Source organism: Panulirus ornatus, chromosome 12, assembly GCF_036320965.1.
Source record: "Panulirus ornatus isolate Po-2019 chromosome 12, ASM3632096v1, whole genome shotgun sequence".
NCBI classification, from domain to species: domain Eukaryota; kingdom Metazoa; phylum Arthropoda; class Malacostraca; order Decapoda; family Palinuridae; genus Panulirus; species Panulirus ornatus.
In genome coordinates, this window is record NC_092235.1 from 67,833,534 (window position 1) to 67,857,326 (window position 23,793).

Genomic DNA, 23,793 nt, shown 5'->3' on the forward strand with positions numbered 1-23,793 from the left:
AGTTCTTTAACATGACTGTACTCCCAATGAAATAGTCTCATATATACAGAAGATAGTCCAAATACAGTACTAACCTGTATTAGCGTATCCATCCCATGTGCTCCAACCAAAACTCGGTACTTCCGGGACATGGCCTTAAGAGCTCGGCAACCATCGCGTCGGTCTTCCAGAAGAGTAGATGACTGAACTCTGTCAATCAACCGTTCTACCTAGAAAAAATTTTGTCCTAAAATTTTTTCCCCTATCAAGGAGCTTTGGTTCTAAACAATTATCACAAGAAATAAAGGTAAAAAAGGTCCAAGGATCATCCTAGTCATCTTAAATACCAAATGTGAAATTACACAAGATCTATCTACTGTATGTTTTGATAACTGAAATACCTTTTCTTTCTGAAGTAGTGTCCTAAGAGCATAAGAGATTCCCATAAAAACTTCTATATCAAAGTCTCTCTGGTGGAGAAAAATGGTTTTCCCCAACCACCACTATCCTAACTACATGGTGGTAACTTGTTTGTTTTAGGTCTGCCTTCTGCCAATCAGAGACTCCTAGAGAGATGACATCATTGGCCTTATAATTCCTGGCTGCCCAGCAGTTCAGAATTTGTAGGTCACAGGAAACAACTCAACAACTCAAAATTAGTCACCTGGTAGAAAGAATTGATTTTCAATAAAAAGAAGAGGAGAAAGATTGGCAGGACAAGGCAAAGAAACCAGGAAAAAATGCTTGGGAAAATCTACCTTCAGTTTGATTGAGAGGTAAGAGAGATGTGTGGTAGTACAAACAGGAAATATGAGTTAGAAATGGGAGGGAACAGGGAGAACTGGGAGACCAAATTGGAAATGGAAGGATGAAGTGTAAAATTTACAGCATGCAGGAAGGTGAAAGGGGTGCACGGAATCGAGTGAACTGGAATGATGTGATATACAGGGACTGAAGTGCTGTCAATGGACTCAACCAGGGAACATGAAGCATCTGGGGTAAACCATGGAAAGGTCTGTGGGGCCTGGTTGTGGACAGAAAGCTGTAGTTTCATTGCATTATATATGAGAGCAAGAGAATGGATGTAAATGGATGTGGCCTTTTCTTCATGTGTTCCTGGCACTGCCTCACTAACACATGGAACAATGATTCAATATGAAAGAAAAATTTCTCATCAGCAGTCTGCCCCATATGCATGAGAACATATCCACATGAAGGAGGAGGGTAAAATTCAGAAAGGAAGATGGGGTCCTAAGAGTTCAAAATTCTACTCACAATATTCCAACAGGTGGTTGCATTATATGATGATACACTTCAACAACATATTTTGTATCTGTTTAACATTTTTTAGTGCTTAGAGAGGTTAGGTTAGCTATTTACAGGTTCTGTTAATTCTATATGGATGTTTCCCAAATCTTAAAGTTAACCTTGCATTTTCTCCAATCTTCATACCTTTTAGCATGGTCTCATTATTTCAGAACAGTAAATGAAATATAATGATCCACATCATCCTTTCCCTCTTCATTCTATCATCTAAAAACTACACCACTAGTGCAAAACAATGACCATTCAACATCCTGCGGTAACAGTGTCGTACAGCTAAAATGGACTTTCACTTCTAACTTGAAATAAATCATCTGAAATGACTTGTCAAAACCTAGCACACCCCTACATACACTTTTATTTACACATCTATCAAAACTTTTCACTCACTAGCCACTAATAACAAATTCACATCACTTTAGTTTAATCATAAATAATGTAAAAATCAGATTTATGCTAATCAAAAGCATTTACAACAGTGGGTTTTAATGTTGGTAAACTTGGAAAAGGAAATAGTTTCCATGGGTAGCAAAGCATATGCTATGTCATCAAAGATTCTTTCCATAATCTATCCTGAATAATGTAGGAAATTCTTATATACAATCTACAGCCTTACAATACGGTGCAGAATCTTTCCGACTCACTGTCTCAGCTCCAGTGGGTTGGTGTCCTGGCTGTGGTGACCCCAAGACAGATTGAGTGACAGACCTGAAGTAGTCCATCCTAGAGATCATGAACTTTTATTGTACAAAAGTCTTCTTCCGTGACCTAGTTGCATCTGTATTACGTTCGTAATGTCTTTAAGATTCTAAGTCATCAGGTTCCTCTTTTTTTGTTTTCCATTAAAGATGACCGTCGCTGTCAACTTGTCGCACCGTGTTTACGTCCACGTAGCAGACGATCCTACCGTCACTGACGTAGATAAACAAATGAAAGTCTTAATATGGTCCAGTATTATTAGGGGCCCAGCTGGCGCACCTCACTATGACACATAGATGTATTGTAAACGACTGATAAGCAAGCACCAATCTTAGAGAAACAAAGGAGAGATTTATGTTAAGATAGAATAACAAATATGTTCCAGACACTACACATACACGTTTTTTTCTTTTTTTATGTCGTATGACAGTCTATCGTTAAACTATTAAAAAAAAAGATAGAATAACAGTTCTTGTGAATGACATACATCGGTAACAGTAATGTGTTGCAAATAAAGTTGGGTCGAAGTTTAGTAACGGAAAGTTGCTTGAAATAATCAATTGCAAGCAAGCAAGACTCGTCTATCTAGATGGGAAAAAAAGAAAGAAAAACTAAAGAAAGTACACCCAACTGGCCTCGATATTACAGCAGTAATTTTTCATGATTTTGATAATTATATTCAACAATCTAACTTTTCATTGAGAAATTTGAGTACAATGGATAAGCAACAACCCAAAGCCATACTTTTTGCTACATATTTTATCAAAAAATCTATGCTTGATAATAAAATCATTACATGCAGATAATGTATCAAAACATTTGGCCATTACCTTAAGATTATAGTATAATTGGAATACTATGCATTACTGGATACCTTAATAAATCCATAAATGGATTCATTACTTGTCTGAAATTCGGATTTAGTGGAAAACGTATTTGAACCAAAACGTATGATATAATTCAGTGTTTCATACTATCGCATATTTTATGAAAAAAAATAATAAAAGTTACACTTATAAAATCAAAACTTAGAATAGAATTTGAAATCTTATAATAATTTCTAAATATATGGACAAATGAATAACAAGAAAGAAAATGCAGTCAAAAAAATGCACAATATGTAAGCCTGATGTTTGCTGATTTTGCTTTTGTTTACAAAGATGTCAATTTTAAGCTGAAAGCGAGTATTGAAAGTAATTAGAATTTGTTTCATGTTTACGTTTTTGGATTGAAATCAGCAGTTATGACCACAAGTAAGTATTTCAACTAGTTAGAGGTAGTCTACCAATTGCTTCAACAATGGGAGCAAAATGACTCCTACATGTTGAAAAATATTATATGGAAACTTGGATTTGCCTTTAGTGGTAAGGGTTATGCATGTTGGGGAAAATGCAAGGATACTTAGGGTAAAAGTTGGTAAAACACCTGTAGAAAATCACCGCTCTAAGATTGTCTTCCTTAACCTCCCCGAGTAACGGAGATGTATAGCACTTAGATATACACCAACAATAAATTGGTCTTTTAAGAACATGGGTTGGCTCCTTGTGGGAAGGTTGATATTTCAAATAGAACATTGATTGTTGAAATGAATTTTGACAACAAGGTAGGTTGGGTGAGCTTTTTGTAGGTACTAATAATTTTTAATTTTCTTGTACTTCTGTATTAGTTAACCCCACATATTCTGTGATATAAGCCTTAACGCTGTCATCTTTTTTTAAGTATAATGTTCTGATTCATGCTCCTCACCTCTTATTGTATTATCGAAGCACTGCACTAGCATTGTGTTCAACAAAATCACTCAGTATATGGGGGTAAAATGGCATAGTAATTGTGTATCATAGCTCCATATTAGTATTGGCTGTTAATACTAACAGAGTGTGTTCTTCAAATCTAGTGTAGTGTTAATACAATAAGTTTGTTTTGTTGAGCAATATTAAATAAGGCTGTAAAGATTATGTATATCACAAAAAAATGATGTTGATTAATGTAAGAGTTGGGGATACACTTGTACAGTATCAACAGAACCAATAAAAACTTCACCTGACCTTCTCCAGTGCATTGTATGGTCTAACACTGTGTTATCTGTTAGTTGGCATCATATTTTATTTTCAGAAGCGAAGTCCTTGCCTCCAAAGCTGAACAAGTTCATGCATCCAAGAAACCCATACCGTACTCCTCCTAGCTTCAAGAAACTAGCCACCAAATACCCAGACTTTCGAGCTCACTGCACTTATGATCTTACTGGAAAAGTTTTTTTAGACTTCAAGAGTCCAAAGGCATTACGTGCACTTACAACATGTCTTTTAGATCAGGATTTTGGTCTTCAGGTGTGTTTGATCACAATATGAAATATTCAATTCATCTGCTGGGCATAATGTATGTCATTAAATTAGCTCCTGGACAAAAATCTTCTCTTACCTAGTGTATCAAACCAGTATCAGGGGGACTGACTGCAGTTGGTGGTACTGGACCCCACCTGCTTGCAATTACAATGCAAATGAAAAATCTCCTTCAGCAAGGTTGTATTACTATTGTTAGATGGAAGTCCTGTCAAAAAATTTCACAGTCTAAAAGAGTACATTATTTTCATGCTCCTGATGTGAATGCTACAATGAAGCTAAAGCAGCCCCATGAATGATGTCCTTTGTATTATACAGTGAAGATAAATTAATTGACTACAACCTACCATTTGTTTTCAGTTTGATAATGATAATACTTGTAAAAGTAATGATAATGATTAATGATGATAGTAATTAGGAATTAATCATGGTGCTGTGTGTCTTTCTGTGTGTATGTGTGATTATGTATTTGTCCTGTATGGGGTGGAAGTTTTACACTTGTGGAGCTTCCAGCTATTGAACATTCTCTACCATCATGCAACTTATTAAATTTATGTATGATGTATGCATTACCATGTCCTCAGTCATTCTTTTCCCTCCATCCACCACTGTTGTACAATAAAAGTAGTTCACATTTTTTTTACATTTCTTGCTTGATTTCATGTTATGTCCAGCAGTTGCTCATCTGCTCTGTCCCTACATTTCTCAAAAGAACTATTCACTTTCCATATCACTAACCTGTCTTAGAAACTTACAGATCCATTCACTTGTTAAATACTGTGATCCAGTCACCCATCTCACTCTCCTCCAAAGTGATGATAGGAAGGTTGGGTAAATGTGGGTGATGGTACAAAGAGAAGAGGTAAACTGATAGATGTGGACAGGTTTACTAAGTTAATCATCTAGAGTCTGAAGTACTTTGGGTGGGGATGCAAGAGGAATTATTTTTTACTGTGCCATTGAGATACTTTGTTTGTGAGATTGGAGGTATAAACCTTACTTGATATGATACTCTGGCATACCGCATGAAAAAGTGAGAAGTACTTATATTTTTGTTGAAGCCATTTTCACTTCTTTATACTGGATATAAGAAGCAGATTGATTTGAGTAAAACAGAATGCTACATGCACTATACCCATGTCATGTAGATGAGGCTAGAGTTAAGAATTTTAAAGAAATATGATTCGTGTATATAGGCATAACCGTGGCGATTGTTTTAACCTCAGGTTAATATTCCTGATGATCGACTAGTGCCAACACTTCCCCTACGTTTCAACTATCTCCTCTGGATTGAAGATCTTCTGACACATGCAGCACACCGTGATTCAAAACAAACAGTTATTGGGGCTGATATTGGTAAGTTCAGAATGCAGACATGGACAAATGTTCTGTATTACATATAGTGGAATTCACCCCTCTTACAAATTATGTAATTAATGCATGCATACACAGACACGTATTTGAAAGGGGATGAAGGGACATAACCCTGTTTGCAGTGAACTTTTGAAATTGGAGAGTTCAGTGAAAGTTTTATTATACATGTATGAAGGCTCAGAGTGGGGTGCCTAAATGTGTGTGGATGTAACCAAGATGTGAAAAAAGGAGAGATAGGTAGTATGTTTGAGGAAAGGAACCTGGATGTTTTGGCTCTGAGTGAAACGAAGCTCAAGGGTAAAGGGGAAGAGTGGTTTGGAAATGTCTGGGGAGTGAAGTCAGGGGTTAGTGAGAGGACAAGAGCAAGGGAAGGAGTAGCAATACTCCTGAAACAGGAGTTGTGGGAGTATGTGATAGAATGTAAGAAAGTAAATTCTCGATTAATATGGGTAAAATTGAAAGTTGATGGAGAGAGGTGGGTGATTATTGGTGCATATGCACCTGGGCATGAGAAGAAAGATCATGAGAGGCAAGTGTTTTGGGAGCAGCTAAATGAGTGTGTTAGCGGTTTTGATGCACGAGACCGGGTTATAGTGATGGGTGATTTGAATGCAAAGGTGAGTAATGTGGCAGTTGAGGGAATAATTGGTGTGCATGGGGTGTTCAGTGTTGTAAATGGAAATGGTGAGGAGCTTGTAGATTTATGTGCTGAAAAAGGACTGATGATTGGGAATACCTGGTTTAAAAAGCGAGATATACATAAGTATACTTATGTAAGTAGGAGAGATGGCCAGAGAGCGTTATTGGATTACGTGTTAATTGACAGGCATGCGAAAGAGAGACTTTTGGATGTCAATGTGCTGAGAGGTGCAACTGGAGGGATGTCTGATCATTATCTTGTGGAGGCTAAGGTGAAGATTAGTATGGGTTTTCAGAAAAGAAGAGTGAATATTGGGGTGAAGAAGGTGGTGAGAGTAAGTGAGCTTGGGAAGGAGACCTGTGTGAGGAAGTATCAGGAGAGACTGTGTACAGAATGGAAAAAGGTGAGAACAATGGAAGTAAGGGGAGTGGGGGAGGAATGGGATGTATTTAGGGAATCAGTGATGGATTGCGCAAAAGATGCTTGTGGCATGAGAAGAGTGGGAGGTGGGCTGTTTAGAAAGGGTAGTGAGTGGTGGGATGAAGAAGTAAGAGTATTAGTGAAAGAGAAGAGAGAGGCATTTGGACGATTTTTGCAGGGAAAAAATGCAATTGAGTGGGAGAAGTATAAAAGAAAGAGACAGGAGGTCAAGAGAAAGGTGCAAGAGGTGAAAAAAAGGGCAAATGAGAGTTGGGGTGAGAGACTATCAGTAAATTTTAGGGAGAATAAAAAGATGTTCTGGAAGGAGGTAAATAGGGTGCGTAAGACAAGGGAGCAAATGGGAACTTCAGTGAAGAGCGTAAATGGGGAGGTGATAACAAGTAGTGGTGATGTGAGAAGGAGATGGAGTGAGTATTTTGAAGGTTTGTTGAATGTGTCTGATGACAGAGTGGCAGATATAGGGTGTTTGGGTCGAGGTGGTGTGCAAAGTGAGAGGGTTAGGGAAAATGATTTGGTAAACAGAGAAGAGGTAGTAAAAGCTTTGCGGAAGATGAAAGCCGGCAAGGCAGCAGGTTTGGATGGTATTGCAGTGGAATTTATTAAAAAAGGGGGTGACTGTATTGTTGACTGGTTGGTAAGGTTATTTAATGTATGTATGACTCATGGTGAGGTGCCTGAGGATTGGCGGAATGCGTGCATAGTGCCATTGTACAAAGGCAAAGGGGATAAGAGTGAGTGCTCAAATTACAGAGGTATAAGTTTGTTGATTATTCCTGGTAAATTATATGGGAGGGTATTGATTGAGAGGGTGAAGGCAGGTACAGAGCATCAGATTGGGGAAGAGCAGTGTGGTTTCAGAAGTGGTAGAGGATGTGTGGATCAGGTGTTTGCTTTGAAGAATGTATGTGAGAAATACTTAGAAAAGCAAATGGATTTGTATGTAGCATTTATGGATCTGGAGAAGGCATATGATAGAGTTGATAGAGATGCTCTGTGGAAGGTATTAAGAATATATGGTGTGGGAGGCAAGTTGTTAGAAGCAGTGAAAAGTTTTTATCGAGGATGTAAGGCATGTGTACGTGTAGGAAGAGAGGAAAGTGATTGGTTCTCAGTGAATGTAGGTTTGCGGCAGGGGTGTGTGATGTCTCCATGGTTGTTTAATTTGTTTATGGATGGGGTTGTTAGGGAGGTAAATGCAAGAGTCTTGGAAAGAGGGGCAAGTATGAAGTCTGTTGGGGATGAGAGAGCTTGGGAAGTGAGTCAGTTGTTGTTCGCTGACGATACAGCGCTGGTGGCGGATTCATGTGAGAAACTGCAGAAGCTGGTGACGGAGTTTGGTAAAGTGTGTGGAAGAAGAAAGTTAATAGTAAATGTGAATAAGAGCAAGGTTATTAGGTACAGTAGGGTTGAGGGTCAAGTCAATTGGGAGGTGAGTTTGAATGGAGAAAAACTGGAGGAAGTGAAGTGTTTTAGATATCTGGGAGTGGATCTGTCAGCGGATGGAACCATGGAAGCGGAAGTGGATCATAGGGTGGGGGAGGGGGCGAAAATTTTGGGAGCCTTGAAAAATGTGTGGAAGTTGAGAACATTATCTTGGAAAGCAAAAATGGGTATGTTTGAAGGAATAGTGGTTCCAACAATGTTGTATGGTTGCGAGGCGTGGGCTATGGATAGAGTTGTGCGCAGGAGGATGGATGTGCTGGAAATGAGATGTTTGAGGACAATGTGTGGTGTGAGGTGGTTTGATCGAGTAAGTAACGTAAGGGTAAGAGAGATGTGTGGAAATAAAAAGAGCGTGGTTGAGAGAGCAGAAGAGGGTGTTTTGAAATGGTTTGGGCACATGGAGAGAATGAGTGAGGAAAGATTGACCAAGAGGATATATGTGTCGGAGGTGGAGGGAACGAGGAGAAGAGGGAGACCAAATTGGAGGTGGAAAGATGGAGTGAAAAGGATTTTGTGTGATCGGGGCCTGAACATGCAGGAGGGTGAAAGGAGGGCAAGGAATAGAGTGAATTGGAGCGATGTGGTATACAGGGGTTGACGTGCTGTCAGTGGATTGAATCAAGGCATGTGAAGCGTCCGGGGTAAACCATGGAAAGCTGTGTAGGTATGTATATTTGCGTGTGTGGACGTGTGGATGTACATGTGTATGGGGGGGGGGGCATTTCTTTCGTCTGTTTCCTTGCGCTACCTCGCAACCGCGGGAGACAGCGACGAGGTATAAAAAAAAAAAAAAATGAATGAGATAGGCCTGTGTGATGTCACCGTTACTTTTTAACATATATATAGATGGAGTGATGTGAGAAGGAAGCAAAAATAGGGAAAGTAGGTGCAGATATGGAGTGGTGTGGTGAGGTACAATGGTTAGTGATGAGCCTGTTTGTGGATGATACTGTGTCGTTTGCTGAGAGTGGAAAGGAGTTGGAAGTGAGTTTTATGATGTGTGTAAGCATAGGCAATTGAAGGTAATGTGAGTAAAAGTAAAGTAATGGTGTTTGAAAGGAAAGTATCGAATTTGCAATGCCTTATAGAGTGAGAGAAGAAAGTGTACTAAATTGTTTTATATATATGGGGGAAGAAAGAAGGGAAGAGGTGACAGAATTTAAAAAATGTTGGAGGTATCTTGGGTAAGTTTGGTGATATGGAGAAAGGCAAGGGAGGGAGCAGTACAGGGCAGAAGAGTCATTAGTACCCTCAGTAGAATAATGAAGATTAGAGCAAAGTATGGGAGTGAAGAAAGGATTAAAGGAAAGCATAGTTCTTTTGACTTTAACTCATGCAGCCAAAACATGGGCTTGAAATGATTCACAGAGATCAAGAATCCTGGCTGTGTAAATGAAATATTTGAGAGAGGTATGTGGTATGACTTGAAGGAAAGAACAAAGAAATGATTGGATGTATGAGAGATTTGATATGGCAGGGGATGCAAAGGAATTGTGAAGTGGTAGAATATGTGAAACATAACATTTTGAGGTGGTTTGGGTACATAGAAAGAATGCAAAACGTAGGGTTTAAAAGGAGAGTGTACTATAGTACAATCAAGGGGGTACTGTAGTTTGCAGGGGGCATAGTGAGGTTGTGTAACAAGAGATTGAAGAGAGTTGGAGAATGGACTTCTCCTTGGGTGACTTTATTTTATTTCTGTTAAGAAGCTGACTACCTTGTTTTTATTTTTGTGGAGAATGTTTCAAGCATCTTTTGAGTGAGAATATTTTATGGTACAATTTCAAATACTCTGTTGATGTGCATTGCTATTCATAATTTACAGGAGGGTGGCTGTGGCTAGTCAAAGCCATCTAGGATGATTGTTTGCACTGTGGTAGTCAAGTGACTGGACCTAAAGCCATGCTGTGTAGTTGAGAGTGGAATATTTTGGTTGATTTTATTGTGGATCAGTTTTTCAAGGATTCTGGATATTGATAAGACCAGTCATATGGGTACTTGGGGGAAGGGGAATCGGAGAGCTGATCATTATATATGGTATGCGCTAATTATTAATGTGAAAAGATTTAAGCACCCACAATATCATTTTTACTTACAGGTGCTGGGGCAGCATGTGTCTACCCATTGTTGGGAGCTAAGCACTTTCGTTGGTGTATGCTTGCCACAGAAAGTGATCAGCTCAGCTACACAAGTGCCCAAGCAAATGTTCAAAATAACAACCTTCAAGACTCAATAATTGTAAAGATGGTAAGAATTCCTATGTTGTATGTTATATTGTACCCATACAACCTCAGCATTCCATATCATTCTTCAGCATGTACACTATCATTTTGCATTAATTTGCAAGTGACTGTGATTGCCTCAATATTGTTTCTTTATCTTAAATCATTAAGATATGTATAGTATGCTCGGTTGTCTGTAGTCACTTATGCAATGTGAAACATGCTCATCTAAACATCCCTTACCCTTGTGTCTTTCTCTTTCTCTCACACCGAGAGACAGTGATGATGAAGAATATGATCAATCATATTCTTCATCAGTACTGTCATTTTATAACTGATATTGAAAGTATGTAATGAGATAAAAGACTGAGCAGTGAAAAATTTTGAGCTGAAGAGTCTTTGAAGAAGGAACAAAAAATTGAAAGAGAAGGATGAATATAATGAGACAGTACCAAGTAAATGTATAATAAAAAGGACATCTGACACTGCAACACAGGGAGATTTGAATCTGAATGTTGAATATAGAAATGATCATCCTCCACGGTTTTAGGATATGTAATGCTTTGAAAGCTTTGGGACAAGTGGATTTAAAGAGAGACAAGACTGTAATATCAGGCATCTAGAAGTGTGTTGTTGCTGTGAAATCTGAGTAGGAAGTTTGATATATAATTCAGCCCCCACTTACCTGTCTATCTATATCTCTCATACCCATTCCCTTTGGGACTTCCCAAAGGGGGTGGCCATGGCAAAAGAGTCTCTATAACTGGTAAACTCCAGTGCCACTTTTTAGTGTTTAGTGCCTCACCCTTAACAGGCCACTGGCAAAAGGCAGCTCTAGCACAGTGTTTTCAGAGGCTCCTACCCAAGGTTTCTACCAATTACTTCTACCTAATGTTCCTGTCTAATGTTCTGAGCTACTCCTTTTACCTAATGCTACTACTTAATGTTTTTACTTACTCCTTTTACTTAATACTACCACTCAGTGTTCTGACTTACTACTTCCACCTAATGTTCCTGTCTAATGTTCCAACCTACTACTTCTATCTATTGCTTCTATCTATTTTGCCAAAAGGCAGGGCTAGTGCATAGCACTCACCACAGGAAAATCTAGAGTTATGAAGGATAAGTTGTGTGAGTGAAATGTTGTTAAGTGTTATGTGTAACAAGGAGAGATTGTATGTTTTTGGATAAAGCCAGCAGTCCACATGAGGATGAGGCAGAAAGAATCAAAGCTATCTGGGTTAGAGAAGTGTAACTTGACAGCCACTGAAGTGCTGGCTCACTATGCAGACCTCACTAATCCTCCTGATACCCAGGTGGAGAATAACCCCACCAGGATTGAGAACAGAGGAGTACAGAAATAGAAACGAGATGAAGGAAAGATCTAGAAATTATATGAATGATGATGAAAGGAGACATACAAACAAATACAAATGGAATTTTGGACAGAGCTGAGGGCAGGAAGAAGCAGGTTTAAGAATGAAATAAAAAAAGATTCGAAGACATAAAGTAGTTGAAAGAGAAGGATGGAAAGCAAATCAAATTATGCTAAAAATCAAAGCCTTTTTTGGCTTGGATATGATAACAGTAGTACTGCACAAAATCAGAACTACATTGTAAATGAACTAATAGTTGATATGTCAGTGGAAAGAGGAATGATAGAAAATATGTGAGAGGATACACAGCTCCAACAATATAATTAATGACAAAACAAAAAACAAAGGCAAAAAAGTCTACAAATAATAATAAGTAAACCATGAAATATAGTTGAATAAGCAAAACTTGATAACGGACAATTCAGAACTAAAAGTCAATTATTTATTATAATGACAATTCTGATGGAAGATTGTAGAGAGCAGCTGCAGAGGTTAGTGGGAGTTTGAGAGAGTATGTAAAAGGAGAGATTTGAAAGTGAATGTGAACAAAAATAGACGGTAAGGCACAGCATGGGGTGAGACAAGATGGTTTGATTGTGAGTTTGAATAAAAGGGACATGGAAAATGTCAAATGCCTTTGTTATGTAAGACTAACTGTGACTGTGAATGGAACTATAGGCACTAAAATTAGTCATAGGGTGAAAAATGGAAGCTCTGATCTTGGATCAGTTGATGAGTTTATAGAAGAAAAGGTCAGTGTTTGAAAGGGCCTGTAATTTCATTTAAACAAATGATTACAATTTTTTTAAAACTTTTCAGGTTGAAAAAGATTCTATATTCATGGGTGTATTAGATCAAGAAGAGGTGCAAACCCAGATGATGATATGCAGATCAAGAGAAAAACAGATTGAAGATAATGAATCTCTGAAGAGCTGTGGTGCATCAAACTTTCACACATTAACTTCGAACTCACAAAATGTAGGTAAGTTTAACAGTGTTCAGTAATCTTATGAAGTGGAGTTAGGTGTATTATCTTTGCTGTGAAATATTATAGGTTAGTGAAGAAGATACAAGAAGAAGAGACAGTTGACAGAAGGGGTTGGACATACTGTAAGCGAATTGATTAGAGCTAAAGGTATTTTAAGTTGAAGGTGCTGGAGGAACTGTTCCTGAATGTGTACAGTGGAGAATTTTGTGAGTGATATTGAAGGTGTGAAGGAAAATACTCGCCTGTAACAGAACAACTTATTTTACAGTGAAAAATGAAAGAGTGTGTATATTAGTGTGAAAGCCCTTGTTCTCATTAGCTTACTTGATGTAAATTGAGGATATGTGTGAGTTAGCTGTATAGACGTAAGCCAGGCCATGTAAATGAGATTTGAGTTGAGCATAATAGCACTGAAAATTCCTGCCCCCAGTTTCTTTTCATGAAATGTAATTTTTTTTACATAAATACAAAAGTTCTTCAACTTCTTTTCTTTCATTTTAAGTGAAAATCTTCAAGCTTTGTTCTACTTGTCATGAGTTGCGTGTTTGTAAAGATTTTAGTAATGGCAATGATCGTTTTGACTTTTCTGTGTGAAAGGAATTTAGATTTTCTTATTCAACATTGCAGATGAGCTGAAAGCTGAGTTGCAGAAAGATAAGGACTTTGGCCTTTACTTGTATGATTTCACAATGTGTAACCCACCATTCTTTTGCTCAGAAGAGGAGATGGATACCATGAAAAAGAGCAGAAAAGATCGAGGAGAGCCCATCAGTGCCCCAACAGGCAAGAGTTACTTATTCACTTCAACTGTTTTATATGGAGCGTACATAGTGATGGTTTGGCATTTAGAGGAAATTTAAAGACCTTTATGCTTTTTCTCGTTATACGCCAGGGTGGTTTACCCGAATGACACCACTGACATGGTGTATTTCTGCAAAATCCCTAATCACAAAACCCCTTTCACATTTAACTTCTCTCCTATCACTTAAACTTTATTGGTAATTTTTTTTCCCCTGTTCTGTATCATTGCTTGTCTGAACACCTCAGGAATCAGCTCTTTATTTTATCACACACTCTTTATGAAATCTTATTTTTCACTGATTTCCTTATTCCTCACTATCACTCTTATAGCTGTAAATCTACTTTCAGAGAATCCATATCTTTTATAATTACTTATTTGAAATTACCTATTTGTAGTGTACATGGAGGAAATTTTACACTCGTTGTGCACTCATCTAACCATTCTTCTATTACAGACCTTTGTTTCAGTAACATACATTGAATATTATTGGTTCACCCACTTTTTGTAACAAACCTCACTTGATGATAACTCAGTGTTTTCTTTCATGAGTATTCTCATCACAGAGATGTAAGTACAGTATGTCTGCCTTTCAATTTCCGATGTATCATCTTTCTTTCTACCTTTGTCTTTTTTCTTTTCCTGTTCACTATTTTTCATATTACAAAGTAGTGCCTGGAGCAAATGAAATTAGTGCCTCATTTTATTACATCCATTCTTTTGCTGTTGTGTGTTATACACCGAAACCAATGCCTTTGTCCACAACCAAGCCATACAGATCTTTCTGTGACTTCTCCTGGCTGCTGCACTTTCCCTGATTCAGACCATGGATAGGACATTGCCCCCTGTACACCACATACCTCCAATTTGCTCATTCCTGTGCTTGCCTTTCACCTTTCTGCAAGCTCAGATCCCAAGCACTGAAAAAATCTTATTCACTCTATCCTTCCATCAACAGTTTGGTTGCCTGCGTCTCCTTTTCCCCTCCACTTCTGACACATATCCTCTTTATCTGTCTCTCCACTCTTTTTCTCTTCTATGTCCATACAATTTCAGCTCGCTTTCTTCAGCTCTGTCAACTATACTCTTCATATTACTGCACCTTTCTCTCAGACCATTACTTTCTTTATCAACTCTCCCCACATTGCATGTTTTCCTCAAATATTTCATTTCCAACACATTCCCTCTTTTCCGTACATTCTCCTATAAATGTTTTATTCTTTTATATAACTACCCCAGAACCAATTTTTATGAAAGAGTCCTGTTGTTACACAGCACCTTTCTAAAAGCTCCTGCAGTTCAAGGTTGCTCTTCTTGTAGCAGGAAATGTAGACCCCTTTGGAGTGAGAAGTTCTATGATGAGCCTATACTCCCTCTAACACAGCCTCACTAAAGGTAACTTTTCACTTGCTGCATAACCTCGAGCAGGCGAAGTCTGGTTATGTATATCTTCTTTCTTTCTTTACTTTTACATACTAGTCTGCCTTTTCCCACTTTAGTGAGTTAGCACCAAGAACAGATGAAGAAAGGCCACATTCACATGCATCTGTTTTCTAGTTGTCATGTGCAGTGGACTGAAACCACAGCCCCCTATCCACAACCAAGCTCCAGACACCTTTCCATGGTTTTTCCCAGATGTTTCACATGCCCTGGTTCAGTTCATTGATGGCACATCACCCTCTGCTTACCACATTCCAGTTCCATCCTTCTGCATGTTGAGGCCCAAGTTACTCATAATATTTTTCACTCCGTTCTTCCATCTCCAATTTGACCTCTTTCTTCTTGTCTCCTCCGCTTCTAACACAGACATCTTCTTTGTCAGCCCCTCTTCATTCCAATTGGCACTAAGAAGAAAATGTGAATGATTCTGTTTCTCTAGGTGTGGTTCATGAGAAGGTAACAACGGGTGGAGAGGTCTCATTCATCTCACAAATGATAAAGGAGAGTCAGTTGCTGAAGGCCAAAATCAGGTAAAGTAAGAATATATATATCTGATATGTTTATTGAGTCCAGTCCATACACATTGTCATGCATGAATATACTAGGTTTTAATGTTGGGAATATTTCGTATGAAGTAAATAACTCTGAAATCAGCTAGGAATAGTTTTTTCTTAAATTATTTGAGATTCCTAGGGAGTTTGTATTGCTAGAATTTTCAAGGGGAATCATTTATTCTTATGGAGAAAGCTTGAATGGTTCATTGAATATGTTACAAGTATATGATGTGGGAGGAAAGCTATTAGGAGCAGCAAGTAGTTCTTATCAAGAGTGTATAAGACATGTGCAGGTAAGCAGAGAGGAGGAGGGTGAGTGGTTCCAGGCAAAAGTGGGTTCATGACAGGAGTGTGTCATACCACCATGGCTGTTTAATCTGTTTATGAATGGGGTGGTGAGGGAGGTAAATGAAAGGGTCTTGGAGAGAGGGGTAGGTATACACTCTGTTGGGAGTGACAGGGCCTGTGAAGTGAGTCAGATGTTGTTTGCTGATGATACAGCTTTGATGGCATAAGAAACTGCATGAATTTGATTCTGAGGTTAGGAAAGCATGTGATATGAGAAAGTTGAGAGTAATGTGAGTAAAAGCAAGGTTATTAGAATCATCATGGCAAAGATTACTGGTTAGTTGGGATGTGAGTTTGAATGGAGAAAAATTGGAGGAAGTGAAGTCTTTTAGATACCTGGGGTGGAAATGTCAACGAGTGGAACCAGGGAAGCAGAGGAGTCATAGGGTGGGTGAGGGGGAGAAGTTTTTGGGAGCACTGGGGAATGTGTGGGAATAGAGGTTAATGTTTAGGAAGGCGAAAATGGGTGTTTGAAGATATGATAGTCTCAGTGATGTATAGATGAGATTTTGGGCTGTAGATGACATAGTACAAAACAGGGTGGATGCGCTGGAAATGGAGTGTTTGAGAACAATATTTGGTGTAAGGAGGGTTGAATGAGGAAAAAATGATAAGATGAGAGAGAGGGGTGGTAATAAGAAGAGTATGGCTGAGAGAGCTGAAGAGGTTGTGCTGAAATGGTTTGGACATATGAGGAGAATGAGTGAGGAGAGGTTGACAGAGAGGATATATGTCTCATAGGTAGAGGAGTCAAGAAGGGGGACACCAAATTAAAGGTGGAAGGATAGTGTAGAATTGATATTGAGTGATAGGGGCCAAATCATGTAGGGGGGGAGTTGAAAGGCCTGTGCAGGATTGAATGAATTAGAATGATGTGGTATACAGGAGTTGATGTACTGACAGTGTTCGGGCCCCGATCACTCAAAATCTTTTTTCAATCCATCCTTCAATTTCCAATTTGGTCTCCCCATTCTCCTTGTACCCTCCACTTCTGACACATATATCCTCTGTCAACCTTTCTTCACTCATTCTATCCATATGTCCAAACCATTTCAGCACACCCTCCTCTGTTCTCTCAACCAAATTCTTTTTATTACCATACATCTCTCTTACCCTTTCATTACTTAATCAAACCACCTCATGCCACATGTTGTCCTCAGACATTTCATTTCCAACATATGCAACCTCCTCCATACAGCTTATCTATAACCCATGCCTTTCAGCCATATAATATTGTTGGGACTGCTTTTCCCTCAAACATATCCATTTTTACCCTCCTGGATAATGTTCTCCTTTTCCACACATTCTGCAGTGCTCTCAGAACCTTCACCCCGTTCCCCCTCCCATACCATGACTCATTTCTACTACCATGTCCACTCTAGTTGTATGGTGATTGAGAGGGTGAAGGCATGTACTGAGCAACAGAATAGGAAAGAACAGCATGGTGTCAGGAGTGGAAGAGGATCATTTGTTTGCTTAAACAACATGTGTGAGAAATATTTTAGAAACAGAAGGATTTTTATGTATCATTTATGAATCTTGAGAAAGCATAAGATGGGGCTAATAGAGATGCCTTGTGGAACATGTAAAGAAGGAAAAAGAGCTGATAGAGAAGGTCCACAAATATGGTACCAGAATTAAGAGGTGAGTTACAGGGAAAGTATACAGGCTTTGTATTTGCTCACCCTGAATAAGAGAACAGTGAGGAATAACCTGATCTCAGCCATTAAGATTTCAAAACAAGATTGGCAGACAGTGAACAGTTCCTCAAGAGATGTTGGATGAATATAATATAATGACTGAGAATGTGATTAATGAGTACAGCATGCATGAATTAAGAAATTGTATATTAATTCAAGAGATGGGGCCCAGTGAGTTTAAAATTCCTTCCCCATACATTACTAGTAGGTGATTACAATTGGTATTTACATATTTAGTAAAATGATTATTATATAACAAAAATCTCTTTACAGAATCTTCACCACTTTGATAGGAACCAAGGCTCATATAAAACAAATAAAAAAAGCCTTAGATGCCACCAGTCCATCATGTTCAGTATTAACAGAGTTCTGTCAAGGGAGAACCATGAGGTACAGTAATGATATGCATTTTACTTCTTTTTGTACAGTTGTACAGTCATAGGCAAGTGTGGATGCCTAATAGAAAATTTACAAATGGACTTGTTTGTCTCATAATGCTTTACTATTCTTTGCCCACATTCACATAGTATTTTTATGTATTGGCTTGGTGCATGCAAATTCAGCATTTTCTTGAAGCTGCTGCCAAATCCCATTTCTGTGTTTCCTTTTGCAGCCAATCAGCTGGCCAGTGTATACTTCGGTATGGCGGTGACAGGACAGTCTATGTGTTGGTGTTTGGATTTAAAAACTTTATGAATTGTTTGCACCTGATCAGGCAGATTGTCTCCATCAAACATGTAGTGCAGCATGTGTTGAAACATACATATTAAATGAGATTATCTGAACTGCCGAATTGCAATTTCATGCCCTCAGTTGTGATCCTTTCCAGTATATACACGTGTACATATTCTTACTTGCTTGCCTTCATCCATTCCCAGTGCTACCCCGCCCCACAGGAAACAGTATTGCTAGCCTTTGCTTCAGTGAGATAATGCTAGGAAAACACAAAAAAGGCCACATTCGTTCACACTCAGTCTCTAGCTGTCATGTGTAATGCATTGACACAGCTTCCTATCCTCATCCAGGCCACACAGACCTTTCCATGATTTACCTCTGACATTTCACATGCCCTGGTTCAGTCCATTGACAGCACATATGTATATATGAAGGTGAAATTGCAATTCAATTGGAGTTTGTATAATTTTATTTAACGTGTAATTTTTCTGTACATGCAACGCTACGTTTCATGGAGACAATCTGCCTCATTGAATGCAAACAATTCATAAGGTTTTTAAATCCCAATACCTCCACAAAAATTCCATTTCTCCTCTGCCATTCTCAGCTGCACACTGTGTGTACATATTAGTACTTGCTTGTGTCCATCCATTTTCAATGCCATCTGCCCCACAGGAAACAGCATAAATGCATGAAGGAAAAGAAAAAAGATAGCGTATACACTTTCTTCCTCTACCCCTTACCTGATTGCCACCCCATGCATCAGTGAGGTAGCACCAAGAAACAGACGAAGAAAGGCCTCATCCACTCACATCCATACATAAGCTCCCTATCCACATCCAGGCCCCACAGACCTTTCCATGGTTTACTTTGGACATTTCACATCCCCGGGTTCAATCCATTGATGGCATGTTGACCCAGTACCGAGGGGGATTGAAAGGGATGAAATGATTGATACTGACAGTATGATTATTCCAGAGAGAAATAGATTCACTCTGTCTTGCAAAGTAAATGAATGTCAGATAGGATACTTGCATTTTGAAAAATCTCTGAGTATATATTCATGGTGTTTTGCTCTTTATTTCTTGTAGGTGGGGTTTAGCATGGACTTACGATCCCTCTCTACAACTAGGCCAAGTGAAGAGTAAGAAACAGATAGTAACTAACAAACCACTTGTGCTGATGATGCCTCGTAGCCTCATGACTGTGTACTCTGTCACAGCAGCTTGGAACATGATTAAGAAGTGGCTGCATTATCTCAAGGTTTGTGAACAAACTGTTCTTGTAACATTTTTCATTTGAAAAATATTGCAATCTAAAGTACAGTCTAGTGAGGCTTGTAAGTAAAGGGTATAAATGAGCAAAAGTGAAATCTTACATGGTTCCATCTTGAAGAATGAGTAGTCTGAGAATCAGTAGATATGTGTCCTACTGTATATGGGTTTGATATGAAGGAGAAAGAAGAGATCAGACTTGTGAAGAAAAAAAAATTTGAATGATTGAATTTTGGAATTGGATTTAAAATTTAAATGTCTGAAATTTGGAATTTGATGTTTACTTTTCTTTATGACCATTATTGTGTGGAATGTGATGTAAGCTGTAGATTTGTATGGCTTGATATGTATACTAGCTAGTTCTCTTTGTTTTAACCCAGATCAATGTATAAGAAGTATATGTACACATTCTCTTTATTTTTAACTCCCAAATAACTAGTACTTGTTTGTAATGTACAGAGTTTTTACTCTAGTAAGAGCCCCATCTTTCGAACATTCTCCAATATCATATAACTTCTGAAATTTTAACTTTTTTACGTAATGGTAAGTATAATCAGCTTCTTTTTCACACCGTTATTCATAGATTTATCACATGGATATATGTGTCGGAGGTGGAGGGAGCGAGGAGAAGAGGGAGACCAAATTGGAGGTGGAAAGATGGAGTGAAAAAGATTTTGTGTGATCAGGGCCTGAACATGCAGGAGGGTGAAAGGAGGGCAAGGAATAGAGTGAATTGGAGCGATGTGGTATACCGGGGTTGATGTGCTGTCAGTGGATTGAATCAAGGCATGTGAAGCGTCTGGGGTAAACCATGGAAAGCTGTGTAGGTATGTATATTTGCGTGTGTGGACGTATGTATATACATGTGTATGGGGGGGGTTGGGCCATTTCTTTCGTCTGTTTCCTTGCGCTACCTCGCAAACGCGGGAGACAGCGACAAAGTATAAAAAAAAAAAAAAAACTTGTTAGACACTGTTGAAGGGGCAGAATAAGGGTAAAAACCATGAAAATTATTAAGAAAAACTTGGAGAAATACCAACTCAAATTCAAACTTTTTTTTTTTTTTTTTTCAAACTATTCGCCATTTCCCGCATTAGCGAGGTAGCGTTAAGAACAGAGGACTGGGCCCTTTTTCGGAATATCCTCACCTGGCCCCCTCTGTTCCTTCTTTTGGAAAATTAAAAAAAAAAAAACGAGAGAGGAGGATTTCCAGCCCCCTGCTCCCTCCCCTTTTAGTCGCCTTCTACGACACGCAGGGAATACGTGGGAAGTATTCTTAATCCCCTATCCCCAGGGATAAAATTCAAACAACGGAAACTTTCTTTGGGTACAGAGATTTTAGATTTTTTCAGAGTATGGATATTAGGATAGAGAATTTATACGTTACCAAGTCTTCTGTCTGGTATCAATTAGTTTTAGTGTGAGTTCTTTAAATTCAAGGGACATTGTTTTTGTTTTTCTGTGCTATACCACTATTCTGGTGGATGTATATCACATTCCTGTTAACTTTGTTTTCCTTCTGTTTATGCAGGTACCACTTATCTTCCATTTTTTCAGGTGAAGGTGCATGTGTTCAAGAGCACCAAATATTTTGTTAGTGCCAATGTGAAGGCTTTTAAACCCACTTGGTTGCATCTGAGGAGAAAAAAACGAGAAGATAAGAGAAAGGAAGCAGATAACAGAAAGGGTAAGTTTTTAATCATTAGGTTTATGAAACTGAATTTTATTGGAAGTCTGGCATTAGGAGATATGAGCAGTAGTAATATGTAAGGTATTAAAAAAAATGGAGTTGATAAAACTACATGGAGAAGTTAAGAGAGAAGGAAAATAAAAATTGGATTTCATATCTTGGAGAAAAGGAACAAAAGATAGGGTAACTGGAGGAAAGTGCAATAGTTTCTTAAAAATTTTGGATCGACCGTATCAGTCCTCCTCTTCTGCAGCCTTCCTCTTCTTTTTCCTTAATCTGGTCTTCTCTAAATCTTCTTGACCAGTCTATCATTCCCCATACATTGTACATGAACTTACCATTTCAAAAGTTTCGTTTATACGTCTTTCTAATGATTTCTTCACACAACAGATTCTTCTCTTTTTTTCTATCCTTTACCCTGTCCTCTTACTTTTAGCTATATTGCAAGAATTATTCACCTGAATTGCTCTTATTTCTGTCTCAACCTGACCTGTATAAACTTGGTTTTATAGCCATGCTTTACAGTTAGAATAGGTACGCTGTTATGCATGCTTTTTGTACATTATTCTTGAATTCTTTCCATTCATCACAGCACCTCCAACTTACAAGACTTCCATCCCAGCCATTCCTTATGTTTTGATGTTATTGTGTGGTTAACACACTGAACTTAAGAGGCAGTTGTTGGAGCTGCATAGATTTGGCATCTCATTCAGGAAGGAAGGGGAAGGGTGTCTCAGTAGTGCAGCAAATTATTTGCCATTTTGGAAATTTGACCTCTGATTGGAGTATTCCCGAGAAAAGTGATTGAAGGGAGATGCTTTTATTTTTCTGTTAAGGCTGGCTTCTGTGTTAGTTATCCAGCTGCCATTGTGAACAGCAGGTTGGTATAAGCATGTGTTTAACACATATCGTACATCTCTGTTCAGAAATAAGTCTAACAGTAATTTTTTATATTTACAGGTGATACAAAATTAGATGAAAATAACTCAGAAAAGACTGAAAGAACACAGTGTGACATGATATATAGAGAGAAAGCCAAAGCTGAAAAAGAAATTTCTCAGGAGGTAGAAAATGGTGGGGAAGAGGGCAAGATGAAAAAATTGAAGGTATGTGTACCTGATGAAAACTTTGAGAATACTCATGGTTCTAGTAATGCTATACCCATACAACTGACCTCAACAAAGTGTTGCAACATCAGTGCTGGTCCTAATGATGCCAATAGTGAAGCTTTAACTGAAATTTCTGAGAGTATTGTAGAGGAACAAAAGTTGGAAATAACTCAAGAAAAAGACAAGCAGCAGGATTTAAAGAAGTGTAAAGTGGAACGACTAGAGTGTATCCTGAGGTGTAACCTACAAATTAAGCAGTCTGGGGGTCTTATCTCCTTGGAAGCTGTCTATTTAAGTGGGTCACATGGTAAAGATGGACTAAACCAGTTGCTTCAATTCATGCGAAATCAGCTAACCAAACCAGTCTTGTAACTTGGGTTTGTATTGAATATAATTTCAGAATTAAAAGTAAAATTCTTTCTTGAAACTGAAATTAACTAAAATGTAAAATGAAAAGCTCTTTTAAAACTCTTTTACTGTATGCTGTTTACCTTTTTTGAGGTGATCTTGTAATTCCATAATTGTATTTAGATAAATCACATTGTTTATTATAAATGAGTTTTATAAAATTTGTGTAATGTGTATTTCCTATTTTGTGCTAAAATTTTGTAAATAGATCACTATTAAGCATTAAAGAATTGTATATTTTTGTGTACTGCTTTTTAAAGGATTTCTTGACTTTGGTCATATGAACAACATTAACTTTAAAGATAGTTACTAGGAAGTCATAATAAAAGTTTATTCAATCACAGAAAATGTGTTTGTATGTACAATGTATGTATGTGTAATCTTTTTGAATAGTAAGCATGACAGGCTAAAACATGCCCTAGTCATAACCATGTCAGATTAAAATTTATTTAATAGGAACTATGAGAAAAAATAATACAAGAAAAATTAATTTGAGCTCATCAGGTATTTGTGTACCTGACTCTTTAAAGATAGGAGGTTAATGGAAGAGGGAAAGACAAAAGGAATAAAATCCTCGGTCTTGCTGTTCATGGGAAAGAGAAGTTATCATAATGGTCAAACCTTGTGTAGTCAGTCTCCACAATGCAACTACAGAAGGTAGCAGCAAGTTACATACCATAGGTCTGGTCTTAGTAGTTGACACACATGTTGACAGCTCCTGAGAGAGCAATGACCAAAATATTACCTTTAGAAAAGAAAGAGGGCAGCATTATGACAGCTGACAGAAATTAGTGGTTGGAGAGATGATAGAAGAATAATATCAGGTAGAAGGCTTTTGACTCCACAGTGACAATGAAAGAGGTGGAAGAAGAGCCACCTCAGATATATGAAGGATGAAAAAGACCTCTTTGAATATGGAATACCTGCTCACACGGAAAATAATTTCAGTATCTATAACGTCTCCAGCTTTCA

At 38.1% G+C, this 23,793-nt stretch overlaps 2 protein-coding genes across 5 annotated transcripts in view; one reads left to right on the forward strand and one right to left on the reverse strand.

The window, feature by feature from the left end:
• The window catches only part of p115 (General vesicular transport factor p115), a 44,721-nt gene extending 42,415 nt beyond the window's left edge, over positions 1-2,306 (reverse strand). Inside the window, exons 1-2 of one of the 3 annotated variants that reach the window (XM_071668122.1) lie at positions 1,947-2,306; positions 75-209 (exon numbers count right to left, since the gene is read on the reverse strand). In XM_071668122.1, the coding sequence (XP_071524223.1) occupies positions 75-209; positions 1,947-2,036 (225 nt within the window). In that variant the 5' untranslated portion in view covers positions 2,037-2,306. The remainder of the gene's footprint in view (positions 1-74; positions 210-1,946) is intronic. The other 2 variants (XM_071668119.1, XM_071668121.1) reach the window with 2 other exon arrangements.
• An 814-nt stretch (positions 2,307-3,120) lies between these two features.
• LOC139752173 (RNA N(6)-adenosine-methyltransferase METTL16) lies at positions 3,121-23,169 on the forward strand. Of its 2 annotated transcripts, none has more exons than XM_071668123.1 (11): positions 3,121-3,254; positions 4,114-4,328; positions 5,567-5,696; positions 10,337-10,485; positions 12,656-12,818; positions 13,452-13,607; positions 15,503-15,593; positions 17,939-18,055; positions 19,432-19,603; positions 21,172-21,301; positions 22,265-23,169. In XM_071668123.1, the coding sequence occupies exons 1-11, from the start codon at positions 3,245-3,247 to the stop codon at positions 22,783-22,785; spliced, it is 1,854 nt and encodes a 617-aa protein (XP_071524224.1). In that variant the 5' UTR covers positions 3,121-3,244; the 3' UTR covers positions 22,786-23,169. The 2 variants fall into 2 exon arrangements, with proteins under 2 accessions (XP_071524224.1, XP_071524225.1); XM_071668124.1 differs by having other exon boundaries at positions 13,542-13,607.
• The last annotated feature ends 624 nt before the right edge of the window (positions 23,170-23,793 follow it).